The 14,320-nt window shown below is 40.1% G+C and overlaps 1 protein-coding gene across 11 annotated transcripts in view; it reads left to right on the forward strand.

Annotated features, from left to right (window-relative positions):
* The window catches only part of Piezo2 (piezo type mechanosensitive ion channel component 2), a 428,243-nt gene that overhangs the window by 314,484 nt on the left and 99,439 nt on the right, over nt 1-14,320 (forward strand). For all 11 annotated transcript variants that reach the window (XM_045144701.1, XM_045144707.1, XM_045144708.1 and 8 more), the window contains 5 exons: nt 2,393-2,623; nt 5,504-5,627; nt 7,461-7,753; nt 9,513-9,661; nt 12,577-12,750. In XM_045144701.1, the coding sequence (XP_045000636.1) occupies nt 2,393-2,623; nt 5,504-5,627; nt 7,461-7,753; nt 9,513-9,661; nt 12,577-12,750 (971 nt within the window). The remainder of the gene's footprint in view (nt 1-2,392; nt 2,624-5,503; nt 5,628-7,460; nt 7,754-9,512; nt 9,662-12,576; nt 12,751-14,320) is intronic.

The raw sequence follows: 14,320 nt of genomic DNA on the forward strand, positions 1-14,320 counted from the left end.
TTATAAAATAACGTAGTTCTTGTCTGGTGCCCTCATTAGTGTTTTCTTTTGGGTTTTTTTGTTGTTGTTGTTTGTTTTGTTTTGTTTTGTTTTGTTTTTGAGGTAGGGTCTCACTGTAGCCCAGGCTGACCTGGAATTCACTATGAAGTCTCAGGGTGGCCTCAAACTCACGGAAATCCTCCTACCTACCTCTGCCTCCCGAGTGCTGGGATTAAAGGCATGTGCCACTGTGCCCTACTCATTAGTGTTTTAATAGCACCTGTCTTCTCTAGAAGTTCCTGATAGCTTGCTTTTAGTCACAGACAGAGGCAGCGGCCCAGGGAGCCTAGTGTGCTAAAATGATTTATATATGTATTTAAAATACAAAGCCCAAGCCTGCTAAGCTATCCACCAACTCTGAAGCTGATTATAGGAGGCAACATAATGCACTTGATACTCCCAACCACTGCAACTAAGCAGCATATGTGACATGGCATTAAAAAGGAAAGGCATATTTAAAAAAAAAAGAGTCCTCATAACTCATTTTTCTCCTTTGTATACCCCCTATTTTTTGCCAAAAAAGAACAAAGTGGGAGAGGAAAAAGAAAACTGGTATTGGGACATCTTGAAGATTATATTCTGGCTCAAACAAACAAACAAAAAATAACAAACTAGGCTGGAGAAACGGCTTAGCAGTTAAGGTGCTTGCCTGCGAAGCATAAGGACCCAGGTTTGATTCTCCAGTACCCATAGAAGCCAGATACACATGGTGGCGCATGTGTCTGGAGTTCATTTGCAGTGGCTAGAGATCCTGGCATGCCCATTTTCTCTGCTTCTCTCTCTCTCCTCTCCCTCTCTCTAATAAATAAATAATATTAAAAAATGGCAAAGTAATATTTGCATTTCATTTAGGATAAAAATGCATGGAATATATTATTTAATACAAATCCATTAAATGTGTTGTTGAATGTGAAGACATGACATATGACTTAATATGATAAACACTGTTTTTGATAAACACTGTTTCAAAGAAATATTTTCCTGAAAATTATTGAGACAGTAGTAATAAGATACTAACGTAATTCAAGTAAAAATGGTTTTTATTCCTAATTTATAATTAGCATGTATTATAAACAATAATTTTAAGAAATATTTTAATGTATTTATTTAAGAGAGAGAGAGAGGAGTAGGCAGACAAGCAGACTGAGAGTGAGTATAGGCATACCATGTCCTCCTGCCACTGCAAATGAACCCCAAACAATGAACTACAGATGCATGGGCCATTTTGTGGATACTGGGAAAGTGATCCAGGCCATTAGGCTTTGCAAGCCAGTACCTTTGACTGCTGAGCCATCTCTTCAGCCCCTAAACTACATATATATATAGTTTTTTTTTGTTTGTTTGTTTGTTTTTTTGAGGTAGGGTCTCACTCTAGCCCAGGCTGACCTGGAATTCACTCTGTAGTCTCAGAGTGACCTTGAACTCATGGCGATCCTCCTACCTATGCCTGCCTCCTGATGGCTGGGATTAAAGGCATGTGCCACCATGCCCAGCTAACAATAATTTTTAATAATATCACTTCAAAAATCTAGCTGTGATTTAGGGCAAATTTAAAATTTAAGAAGACATACTTGTTTGTTCCATGCTTCTGTCATCTATGGTCCTTCCATTCTGGTTTCCAGGAGCACGTTCAGAAGTCTCGAGACAGGTACAGGCTTTCTGAAGTTAGTGTCCATGAGCCAGGTTTATGGGCTGCTAGGGAATCTGCTACTGAAGAGAAATTTCTTATTCTCTGAAAGCTTAGTGCAACTAGAGAAAAACATGACATTTTTCTAAAGGCAATGACCACTCTTTGTTTTTATAGATCAGAAACTGAGGCTGGCTTTTGTTTACTTGGCCTTATTGTTTTGGTGTGTGGATGTCCAATAAGCAATTTCCTCCCATAAAATTCCCAATTTCTGTCATGTTTATCTGCTCAGCATGGATGTTTAACCCCATGATGCTCAGAGCTCTCATTCTCAGTCATCTATGGGCCACACTCATTCACGATTCATAGCTGCTGACTCCAAACTGGTTGGGGAAAAGAACAGAATTGTTTTAATGCTGAAAAAGTAAGGTAATGATGAAGAGATTTGTGGTTAAATGGCCTTTGGCTTGCCCCTAAAGGAAGTCAAAGCCATTAGTTTCTGTTGGGAGGGTTATGTTTTTGTTTTTGTCTGTAGACTCACCTTTCCCCTTCTTCTTGCCTGTGATGCTGGCTAGGGTCTCTCCATTGTCTCTTCAAGGGTCTGTGCCCTCTTCACAAACCTAAATGCTACTAACCACATCCGTACAGACGGCTTCTTAACATCCCAGAATGTGGACTATGTGTTGCAGTAACCCTCGCCACTTGGACTTTCTCTGCTCTCTGCAGGCATGGAGCATTACCTACCACAGCTGGCTGACGTTCGTGCTGCTGATTTGGTCATGCACCCTCTGGATGATCCGGAACAGAAGAAAATACGCCATGATCAGCTCTCCCTTCATGGTTGCCTACGGAAATCTGCTGTTGGTGTTACAGTACATCTGGAGTTTCGAACTTCCTGAAATTAAAAAGGTCCCAGGATTTCTAGAAAAGAAAGAACCAGGAGAACTGGCTTCAAAGGTACATGAATAAGAAAACAGGAAAGAAAAAGAAATGTAGTCATTGTAAAGAATTATACCAAGCAAAAAGTTACAAAAGTAGGCTCCATTAAATAGTCATTGCCTTTCAAAAAGGAGGCAGATGCGAGTCTGAAAATAATAGATGTTGCTTAGCGTTACAGGTCCCTCTTTATTTTTCCCTTCAGTGCTCAGGATTGAACCCAGGGCATTGCACATGCTAGGCAAGTGTTGTTCTGCCATATATCTCCAGCCTTCTTTTTACTCTTTAGTTTGAAACAGGGTCTTACTATGGCCTTGAACTCAATATAGAACCCAAGTAAGTCTCCCACCTTAGGCTCTGAAGAAGCTGCAATGATAATTGAGAACATTTACCATGCTTTTTCCTTTTACTTAAAAATGGAAGTGCTTTCTACTCAAAGATTTAGAATATAAATTATTTTTATAAATTGACGTGTACTCATAATTAGAGATAAAAATAGGAGCATATAATGTAAAATAGAAAAAATGCAATGTTAAATAGACCAAGGAATAGACTTGGCAGGTTATCATTTGTAAAATTGGCTCATTAGCACATCCTGTTACAGTCATTTGATTATTGAAATTTTCCTCAATTATTTTCTGGAAGCAGTTTAAGCAATAAAAATTAAGTATTGGGCTGGAGAGATTGCTTAGCGGTTTAAGACACTTGCCCACAAAGCCATAGGACCCAGTTCAGTTCCCCAGAACCCACGTAAGCCAGACGTACAAAGAGGCATGCCCTGTGTGCCCATTCTCTATCTGCATCTCTCCTTACACATTACTGCCAGGTGTGGCGGTGTAGACTTCTATTCCAAGTGCTCAGAAATCTAAGGCATGAAGATCTCGAGATTGAGGTCTTCTTGGGCTAAAATGTGAATTCAAGGCCTGTCTGAGCAATGTGGTGAGACCTTGTCTCAAAATAAAAAATAAAAAGTAGACTGGCTCAGTGGTAGTCTTACTTAGCCCTAGGTGAAATCTCTAATACTGATAATATGAACAAATATAAACAAATAAGCACTACTAAACAGACATTGTTTAGAGAGAGTACCCATGAGTTCAGAAACGGTTCTTTCCTAACTCAGAGCTGTACAGAGTTTAATTACTAGAATTACAATGCCAACATTTCAAAAATTTCAGTCCTTTGGTTCCTGATCTCATTATGTGCTAGATGTGTTTATGAAGATTATTACCTCAGGTTTATGTCCAAAGGGGAAATGATGCTGGAAACTTACAGATAGTTAAGTAAGCAGTAATTCAAGGTGACAATGACTCGTTCGTTTACCTTTTAATTTTTTTTCTTTTTCACTTCCTTGGCAAATATTTACTAAAAGCCTTCTGTGAACCATGGTGAGATACCACTTCACATCCACTAGGAAGACTATAATCAAAAAATACAAATAGATATTAATGAGCAAGTGAAGAAATCAGAACCATCATGTGCCGCCGCTGGGAATGTAAACTCATGCAGCGGTTTTGGAAAATGTACAGTGTCTGTCAAATCCTCCAAAGGTCAAGCACAGAATCATTTTAAGAGTCACAATAGCAGCCTCAGGTGTATATTACAAAACCAAGAGAGTTGAAAACACTGTGCATGGATGTTAATAGCAGCCTAGTCTATCCTAGCCCAAAGAAAAGGAGGACTTAGTTAAGTACTCTATGTTTGCTGCAGCATGAATACAATTTCAAACTATTATGCTAAGTAAATAAATAATTTATATAAAAGTATACATTATTTAATTCTCTCTACTGAAAATGTTCTGGTTAGGCAAATCTATACAGACAAATAGTAAATTAGTGACTGAAGTTAATAAGAGGTGATGAAAATATTTTAAAAATTGATTGCAGGGCTGGAGAGATGGCTTAGTGGTTAAGGCACATGCCTGTGAAGCCTAAGGATCCAGGTTCGATTCTCCAAGTCCCACGTAAGCCAGATGCACATGGTGGCACCTGCATCTGGAGTTCATTTGCAGTGGCTGGAAGCCCTGGCTGGCCCATTCCCAGTCTATAGCTCTCTCTTTCCCTCACTTTCTCTCTAATAAAGAAATAAAAATGAATCTGTTTTTAAAAGAATTAATTGCAGTAAGGGTTGTGCAACCCTGTAAATTACCTTAAAACCCACTGAATTATATGTGTTGGGAAAGAATGTTCTTTGAATCTGACCTAAGACCTCACACATTCTAAGCGTGCACTACTTGAAATGTATACTTTACATAGGTGACTTGTGTAGTGTGTGAATTGTACTTCGATTAAATTATTACCCAAAAGATTAAATTAGGTAAAATCCCTACTACATACCAAGTAATGAAATCCCGAAAATACAGAGCTTTCTAAATTTGAAAATTCTTTGCTAGCTCCCAAAAACCCATTAATGAAACACTTAGAATTACAAGTCCTTCACCACTGGCAGACTGTTGAGAAAATAAGGGGCTCTGTTTATGGAATCTTCTTTTCCATATCTGTGGAACTTTTCAAAACAAGGAACATTGCAGAGACAAGGGAGTGTTACACTGGGCACGTGCCAGCCTCTCACAAGGGTTGTGATATCACTGTCAAGTCAGCCACAGACACAGCTCTTAAGGGAATCCAGTAAGCTGAGGTTGGTTTCCTACAAATGGTAGTAGTTTGGTCTGGTTAATTTTCCTGAGACTCACAGTATGCACGTGACACTCCCATACCATCATTCCTAGTAAAAAGCATGGGAAGCAGTTTCCTTCAGTAGAAACCTAAGGGATGTCCTGACTCCACCTCAACTAAAAAGATTTACATGTTGCGTTCCCATTGTCACGTGAACAACACAGCATGGGAACACATGTGTCTGCACTGCTATTGGTTGCTAAGTCATGGTCACTCGCTTTGGTTTCAGATTCTTTTCACCATCACTTTTTGGCTGCTCTTGAGGCAGCACCTCACTGAGCAAAAGGCCCTTCAGGAAAAGGAAGCTCTTTTGTCTGAAGTCAAAATTGGAAGTCAGGAGCCTGAAGAGAAAGGTAAATGAGAGTGGGAAGTCTGTGGCTGTCTTGTGCTTGGCAAGGTTAGAAAGATCCCCAAATACATCGGAAATTCTGTATTCTTCAGACCACGTGGAACCACACATGGACATGAGAGATGAATAAAAATAGCATGTGGTTTGTAACTTTTATCTTAATTTTACCTTCAAATCTAGGGTCTTTCCCATGCTAGGCAAACACTATATACTCTGAACTACATCCCCAGCCCAATAATAAACATGTAACTTTTAGAGCACACAAGGAAATTTCTCACTCTTTTAAATTCAAATCCTCTACTTTTATTTTAAAAAGACAAAAGAGGAGAGGAGAGGAGGAAAGTGAAAGGAGGAGAATAGCAAAGAGGAAATGAAATAAAAGAAAGGAAGGGAAGGGAAGGAGAGAAAGAAGGAAGGAAGGGAGGGAGAGAGATTGGGAAGGAAGGAGGAAGGGAGCCAGGGACCGTGATTTATTAACATCTCTTCAATTCTAGTCCTACTACATAGGTAAATGAGAACAGTTTGCTCCCAAACTCCATGAGCAGATTAGTAACTGTAAATTTATTGCTTATAGAATTGATTGGACACTTTTTTTTGTTTTTTGTTTTTTGTTTTTCAAGGTAGGGTCTCACTGTGGTCCAGGATGACTGGAATTAACTCTGTCATCTCAGGGTGGCCTTGAACTCATGGCAATCCTCCTACCTCTGCCTCCCAAGTGCTGGGATTAAAGGTGTGCACCACCACACCCAGCTTTGATTGGACACTTCTTACAGAAGTTAAAATAGCACTGTGACTGTAAAGGAAAGTATGCATACAGAATCTGGTCTGATGAATTAACCATGAGAAAACCAGCTCAGATCATTCTTATCTAGTTTTTATTTTAATATAGTTCTTATTAAGCCTAATATTTTTATGTAGTTCTTAAGTCTAACCATTGAGTTGTTGGAGGATTTGGGAGGGTTTCTTGTTTGTTTGTTTGTTTTTGGTGTTTTGTTTTTGAGGTAGAGTTTTTATCTAGCCAAGGCTGACCTGGAATTCACTATGTAGTCTCAGGCTGGCCTTGAAAAGTCTGCCTATATGATTCAAATCTTGCCTGAGTTGGAATGTCAACAGAAGGAGAATGACTAACCAGTTAATTTTCGTAAAGAAGGGTTAATTGGAGATAAATAATCTGACCTCCTAAATTTATTTTGCAGTAACCTCACTAGGACTACTATTATACTATTTAATAAATTTTTCAAATTTAGATAGCTCTGTGAACACAATATCTTGTGTATTAAAATATTTTAAAGCAAAATGAGATGTTTTTAATTCTAACACATTAAGTGGTTTTAGGCTTAGTTAAGTTATAATTGCTCTTTAAGCCCAATTTAGAATGAATTATATTTGGCTTTAACTCTAATACTTTTGGTTCTTTAAACACATGTTTTGGTTAAAATTGTCAGTACTAACCACATTCAAGTACTTGTTAAGTTATATAGAGCTACAAAACAATCAGAATTGGAAATTACTGAACTCTGATATGTGTTATTGTCACATATTTACATTTCTAGAGTCTGGATCCTAGATACTGAAAATAGAAAATAATGCTATGAATGAATTTGTGTACAAATATTATCACAGCTATTTTCTTGTAAACTGCATTGCAGGAAAGATGTGAAAATCAACTATACATTAATTATACATGTCTCCTTGTTTATTAGGAAAGTCCAAAATCATCCTAAATACATAACTTGCAAAATACATGCTTCTGTGTCCACACATATCACACACAGTCAAAGTAGGGCTATAGTCAGATAACTAGCCAAGAACAATAGCACCCTGTTCTGTTTTGAAGATGAGGAACTTCAAGATGTACAAGTGGAAGGAGAGCCCAGAGAGAAGGAGGAAGAAGAGGAAGCAGAGGAAGCACAACCAGAGAGAAAGAAAGAGGAAGAAGAGGAGGCCATGGGAGAAGATGATGAGCAGGACATCATGAAGGTGCTGGGCAACCTGGTGGTGGCCTTGTTCATCAAGTACTGGATCTACGTCTGTGGGGGCATGTTCTTCTTTGTCAGCTTTGAGGGCAAAATTGTCATGTACAAAATCATCTACATGGTGCTGTTCCTGTTCTGTGTGGCCTTGTACCAGGTAGGCAAACCATCATACTTGAGTTTTTCATTCTCGGGTCTGTCTCGGGAGTAGACAAGAGCTTCCTCTGCAGAGATTTTAAGTTGCTGTAACTCCACAAACACAATGTAGAAAGTGATGGATTACATTTAACCAGTACAGTTCCTGAAATGAAGAATGGCCAGTACCTGCTCTTTTTCTAGTTTAAATTTTTAGATTTTTTTAAAAATCTAGGCTCATTTTTGGTCTGCTTCAGTGCTAAGGTATTCCCCACAGTGCACGACCCATTTACATCAACAAGGAGGGTCTAATGGGAGGGGGTAGATCATAGATGAGCCTAAACAATGGTACCAAACTGCCTTTATTTGATGAAAAGAAAACTAATAAATCAAATTTAAAAAAAAAAAAAGTTCACATTAAAAAAAAAATCAAGGCTAGAGAGATGGCTTAGTGGTTAAGGCATTTGCTTACCAAAGCCAGAGGATCCTGGTTCGATTCTCCAGGACCCATGTAAGCCATATGCACAAGTAGGTACATGCATCTGGAGTTCGTTTGCAGTATCTGGAGGCCCTGGCATGTCCATTCTCTCTCTTTCTCTCTCTCTAAAATAAATAACTGAATAAAACATTTTTAAAAATCAGAGGGCTGGAGAGATTGATTAGTGGCTAAGGCACTTGCCTGCAAAGCCTAAGGACCCATGTTCGACTCTCCAGATCCCACATAAGCCAGCTGCCCAAAGATGAGGCAAATGCAAAGTTGCATATACCCACTGGGTGGCACAAGCATCTGGGGTTTGATTGCAATGGCTGAGGCCCTGGTGTGCTAATTTGTTTTCTCACACACTCACTCTCTCTAAAAAAAAGAAATGAAAAAAAAATCAGAGAAAAAGAGTTTTTTTTCCAAAATTCTTGATGCAGGAAAGTAATCTTTGTAATTGGATAATATTTTCAAATATATATTCAAACATATATAGTAATTATATATAAATATATAGTAGTTATAATAGTGTTTGGAGAATCTTCAATAATGTAGAAATCTCCAGTTTGTTGGTATTACAAGCTTTGGGACCAGAAAACTATTTGTGTGTGCATGTGTGTATATGTACATAATTAAATACATGTAAGGTGGTATCACTAACATTTGTAAAGAATGAGATTAAAATGTTAGCCTCTCCACAAACTCAGTTTGAACCACTGTTAGAAGGGAATCTAATGATAAAAATATTAAAATGTTTTAAAAAACAGTAAAATGTTCCTATAGGTAGCAATGAAAACAAATATATTACATGTGGAAATGAGAGGTATATGTGGGAATGCTCTCCACAGAAATTTAGGAACTTTTGAATACTTCTTGAAGTACTGAATTGATTTTCTCTAATGAATAGTTCACATTTTATTCATGTAATACCATATTGAATTTAAAAAGTTTACAGTCTTATTTAAGCATCAAAACCATGATGACATTCCAATCTTTGGGTCCCTCCTAGAGGTGAGAGTCACTCAGGGAGTGTCTGGAACTTCATGCTCATAGCAACTGTACTAGGCTGGACTAGGGTCCAGCAGCTTGCTCATAGACATGACCCTAGTTCATAGAACCAATCCACATCTTAACCAAATTAGGAACAAAACTTTAAAAAGCTGAAAGTAAAATGGACCTGATTTTCAAAGATTCCTTCCTATACGTAATCACCATCTTATGTAAACAAACTGAGTTATCTTTGTGAGTTTTCTACAGCCATTTCTTAAAATATTCTCTTGTTTTTCAAATTTCTGATTCCCAGGTGCACTATGAGTGGTGGAGGAAAATTCTGAAATATTTTTGGATGTCAGTAGTTATTTACACTATGCTGGTGCTCATATTTATATATACTTATCAATTTGAAAACTTCCCGGGCCTGTGGCAAAATATGACCGGATTAAAAAAAGAAAAGTAAGCCGCTTTTTTGTGGGATGGGATGGGATTGGAAGATGGTGCACAGGTTGGAAGGCTTGAATGCATATTATTCTGACATCTCTATGGGAGATTTTAATAAAACATGACATAGTCAATATGTATAAGGTCTTTAAAAACAAGATGTTGAAGTCAATTTTCTTTGTATTTCTTCTGTCAAGATCTGAGCTTGACTGACAGATGGATTTTCAGGAAATTTTTGATAAAACAATCGTTTGCAGTGTCAGACCCTTGTGGAACATGTCTTTTTAGAAGTGCTGGGCCATGCCCTCTGCCCTCCAGGTCAGAGCACAGTTCTGCAGCCTGGCCTCTTCCTTGCTGCTAGGCTTAGACTAAGTAGTAATTGGTGCCACAGAGAGACATTGCTACCATGTGGTATACCTGGAGTAATAAGATCACATGTTCCACATTTGTGACAGAGTGTTCTGTATTTGTGTAATTTGCTTTTGTAGGCTGATGAAATTCATCTAGAAGTCTAGCCAGAATTGGGCCTTGGGCTTCAAATACACTGAAGTGTAGCCAGGCGTTGGTGGCTCTCACCTTTAATCCCAGCACTTGGGAAGCAGAGGTAGGAGGATCACTATGAGTTTAAGGCCACCCTGAGGCTACCTAGTGAATTCCAGGTCAGCCTATCTTATATATATATTCCTAAAATATATATATATATATATATATTTACACACACACACACACACAAACACACACCCTGAGTGTGAAGGAGAAAAAAATCATAGAAGAAAGGGACCGCCATGTGTTTAGAAAAATACCTCTTCAGGGTCTAGTCATAGATGCTTGTTAAATATGTGTGTAGGAAACAAGGAAGGCAGCTTATAGTCTAGCAGTGCAAAAACAAAACCTCTTCTTTAATGAATACTAATGCATTAAACATTGTGGAAGGGATGTGAAGGAAAAATCAGGCTTCAGGAGTAATGGAGAAAGCTATAAATGGAATGGCCTCCTGTTGCAGTCAGGTTTGTATTGCTGGCAGGAGTGGTGTCATTTGCTGCTAGACACCTCACTGCATGGCTTTGGCCTTTGGGAGCTGATTTTCAAGAGGAATGTGGATGAATTTGAAACCTTGCCTGAGAGATGCCTTGCAGTGCTGTAAGTACAGCTTGATGGATTATTCTGGTCAGAGTTGCAAGACCGGAATTCAGTAAGAACTATGGACTGTGAGGTTTGGCTTATGAGGGTGAGAAAGAGCTTTGCCTGGACTAGGCCAGAATCAGTTTGTGTGAGAAGCTGGCTGTTATACCCCTGACCTGAGAACTTGTGCAGGCTTGCAGTGCATAGAAACCGACTGGTGCATGCAGAGGGATATGGCACAGAAAGAAATCTTTGGGCCAGAACTGCTGCCTGTTCAACTGAAACGGTATGAGAGATTACAACCATTGAGATTTGGCCAGCTTTACTGCACTGAGACAACAGAAAGAATGTGGTCTTTTGAAGGGGCCTGAATGCTGAAGGAGTGTCCCATTCTTCAAAGTGTGCTTTATTCCCCCCTGGATTAACAAATTGGCACCCCACTTCTGGTAAATCACCCCCTCAAGAGCAGCTTGTAGGAAAAAAAGGCTTGTTTTGGCTTACAAACTCGAGGCAAAGCTCCATGATGGCAGGGGAAACAATGGCATGAGCAGAGGGTTGACATCACCCCCTGGCAACATAAGGTGGACAATAGCAACAGGAGAGAGTACCAAACCCTGGCATGGGGACACTGGCTATAACACCCATAAGCCCACCCCCAATAATACGCCACTTCCAAGAGGCTTTAATTTTCAATTGCCATCAGCATTCAGAATACTTAAGTTTATGGGGGACACCCCAAAGACTTAAACAGCAAAGGTATCATTTAAATAGCTTGAAAGACAAAAGCGAAGTTTTCTTAGGAAAGACATGGGAATTGGAGATGGGTGTGAAAAAGCACTTCTGGCAGAGAAGAGCAGATGCAGAGGTCATGAGGCAAGATGGCTCTTGACCCAGCGTGTATGAGAAATAGAAGGAAGCCTCACCTTCTGGGAGCAAGGGAGAAAATGAATGGCTAAAGATGTGGGAGGGTTCATCCAGGCTTACAGGAGGTGCACATCTAGCAGGTGATTTTTACTTCCTCCTTACTAAAATTCTTTCTGAGTCATGAAAGATCTGTGACTCAGCTGAGAAAGGGCGGTGCTGGAGGAACAGAAACAAGATCACAATGGCATCTTGACCAGACAAGGTGCCCGGTAGAGAGACATGACAACCACAGTGGCTTCTGGGGGCACTTGGAAGGCGAAGCAGACGTGGCTGAATATGATAGGAAGGAAAGGAAAAATGTCTGAAACTCATATGGGCAGATGCTGACAGAGCAAGTGGTCCAAAGAGGAAAAGAGCTAAGCTAAGGCCAGTGTTTTTGGAAACACTAAGTATGAAGTTACTGTGAAGCAGCCACCTTCCAGTAGAGCATATCCACGGGAAATTATCGTGCTGCTAGCGGGCATTTCAGTTTTGGGGCATCAAAATGGGACATGGTTAAGACCAATGAAGAAGAGAACAGGGAAAGAAGAGACGGCAGTCTGCATCCTGGAATTGCAGCTACTAGAAGGACAGTAGAGAAGAAGGTGGACATAGACAAGGAGACCAGGGATGTGTGATGGTATTGAGACTGGGGCTCTTTCAAGAGGGACTAGAAGGATGGAGAAGTATCCACTGAATTTGACAACTTTAAGGAAGTTTGCTGACCACTGTGAAAGCAGGATAGTTGAATTGGTGGAAACAAAAGCTTTAGGGACTGGTCAGTAGTGAGGGATTCAGTGAATGGTAAAAAAAAAAAAGCAAAGGGTGAGTGATAGTTTGTGAGGGAGAGGTGGTCTGCAGTACCTAAGAAAGCCTCTTGTTTTGTGCTCTGCCTTCTTGGACAGGCTTGAGGACCTTGGCTTAAAGCAGTTCACTGTGGCTGAACTGTTCACGCGCATCTTCATTCCCACCTCCTTTCTGCTGGTGTGCATCTTACACCTCCACTATTTCCATGACCGGTTCCTGGATCTCACAGACCTCAAGTCCATACCCAGCAAGGAAGACAACACCATCTACAGGTAAGCAGAGAGCCAAAGCAGGGCCTCCTGGCATCAGAAAGCCAGCCTGCTACCTTGGCTTGGCTTGTCCACCTTTTCAGGAATCCAATCCCAATTCTCTCACTTACGCTTTCAGCCTTGAACTTTCCATTAGTAGTGTGTGTATGTGTTTGTGTGTGTGTGTGTGTGTGTGTGTGAAAGAAATAGAGAGGGGAGGATATCTGATGACTTTTTGTGAAACTAGTTCTTGTAAAGTGACCTCTGCAGTCATGGGAGGAGGTTTGGCGCAGCTGTATAGAATGAGATATCTTTTTTCTTTAAATATATTTAATTTATTTATTTGAGAAAGAGAAAGATGGAGAGAAAGAAAAGAAAATGGGGCCGGGCATGGCGGCACACACCTTTAATCCCAGCACTTGGGAGGCAGAGGTAGGAGGATCGCCATGAATTCGAGGCCACTCTGAGACTCCATAGTGAATTTCATGTCAGCCTGGGCTAGAATGAGACCCTACTTTGAAAACCAAAAAAAAAAGGTGTGCCAGGGCTTCCAGCTACTGCAAATGAACTCCAAACACATGTGCCCCCTTGTGCATCTGGCTTACGTGGATCCTGGAAAATCGAACTGGGATCCTTTGGCTTTTCAGGCAAAGGCCTTAACTGCTAAGCCATCCTTCCAGCCCAGAATGAGATATCTTAAAGTTAGGGATACATGCTATGTGCCAGACTGGCTATTTGTTCGTAGGAAATTTATAGCATATGGCTAATTCCAGAGATGGGTTTTCTGTGTTTGAAAAATACATCAGAAGGACACTGTGGCCAATAACAGTGAGAAACAAAGAGATCCTGTGTCAAACAAGGTGAAAGCTGAGAACTGACACCTGAGGTCGTCCTGTGAGCCACACACACGTGCATGGTACACTCATGCCTGCACACGCACATGCGCACATATATACACACACATACACGCACAAGTAAAATTAAAAATAAATGTTTGAGAAAAAAGATTTTGCCAGCCTAAAAGCTTAAAAAAGGTTTGGAACTAGTTTTTCCCCACAAGGCTCCCTTCAAGGATGTGTGCCCTGCCGTGCCACGGTGGGGTTTAAACAGTCTGCTGTCTCCGCAGCTGGCCACGAAGCTTGCCCCTCGCACATGAGGAGGAGAGAGGTCATACTTTCCTTTGCTTGTGGTGGTGGCTTCACCGGAGCATTCCCTTGACAGTGAATTTTATAAGAAATTTTAGAGAGTGAGAAGAGGGTGTGTGTCTGAGAAGCTTAAGCATGGGGAAGGTCATTTTCAGGTTTATAGGGAACAAAACGTTTTCTAGAACCTTAGAGAAAGGTAAAGAATCTTCTCAAGATTGGTACTGTGAGATTTCCTGTCAGCGTCCTATAAGGCACAACAACATTTTAACTTAGAACACTATCATCTGTTAGCAACTCTCTTATTCTAGCATTTTTCTTACTAGCAATTTTCACCTCACAATATTTTTTGTTCTTGAGTCCCAATCAATGACTGTGGCAAAATCAAAATGATGAAGGAAGGCTGGGCATGGTGGCACACGCCTTTAATCCCAGCACTCGGGAGGCAGAGA

Source organism: Jaculus jaculus, chromosome 2, assembly GCF_020740685.1.
Source record: "Jaculus jaculus isolate mJacJac1 chromosome 2, mJacJac1.mat.Y.cur, whole genome shotgun sequence".
NCBI lineage: Eukaryota > Metazoa > Chordata > Mammalia > Rodentia > Dipodidae > Jaculus > Jaculus jaculus.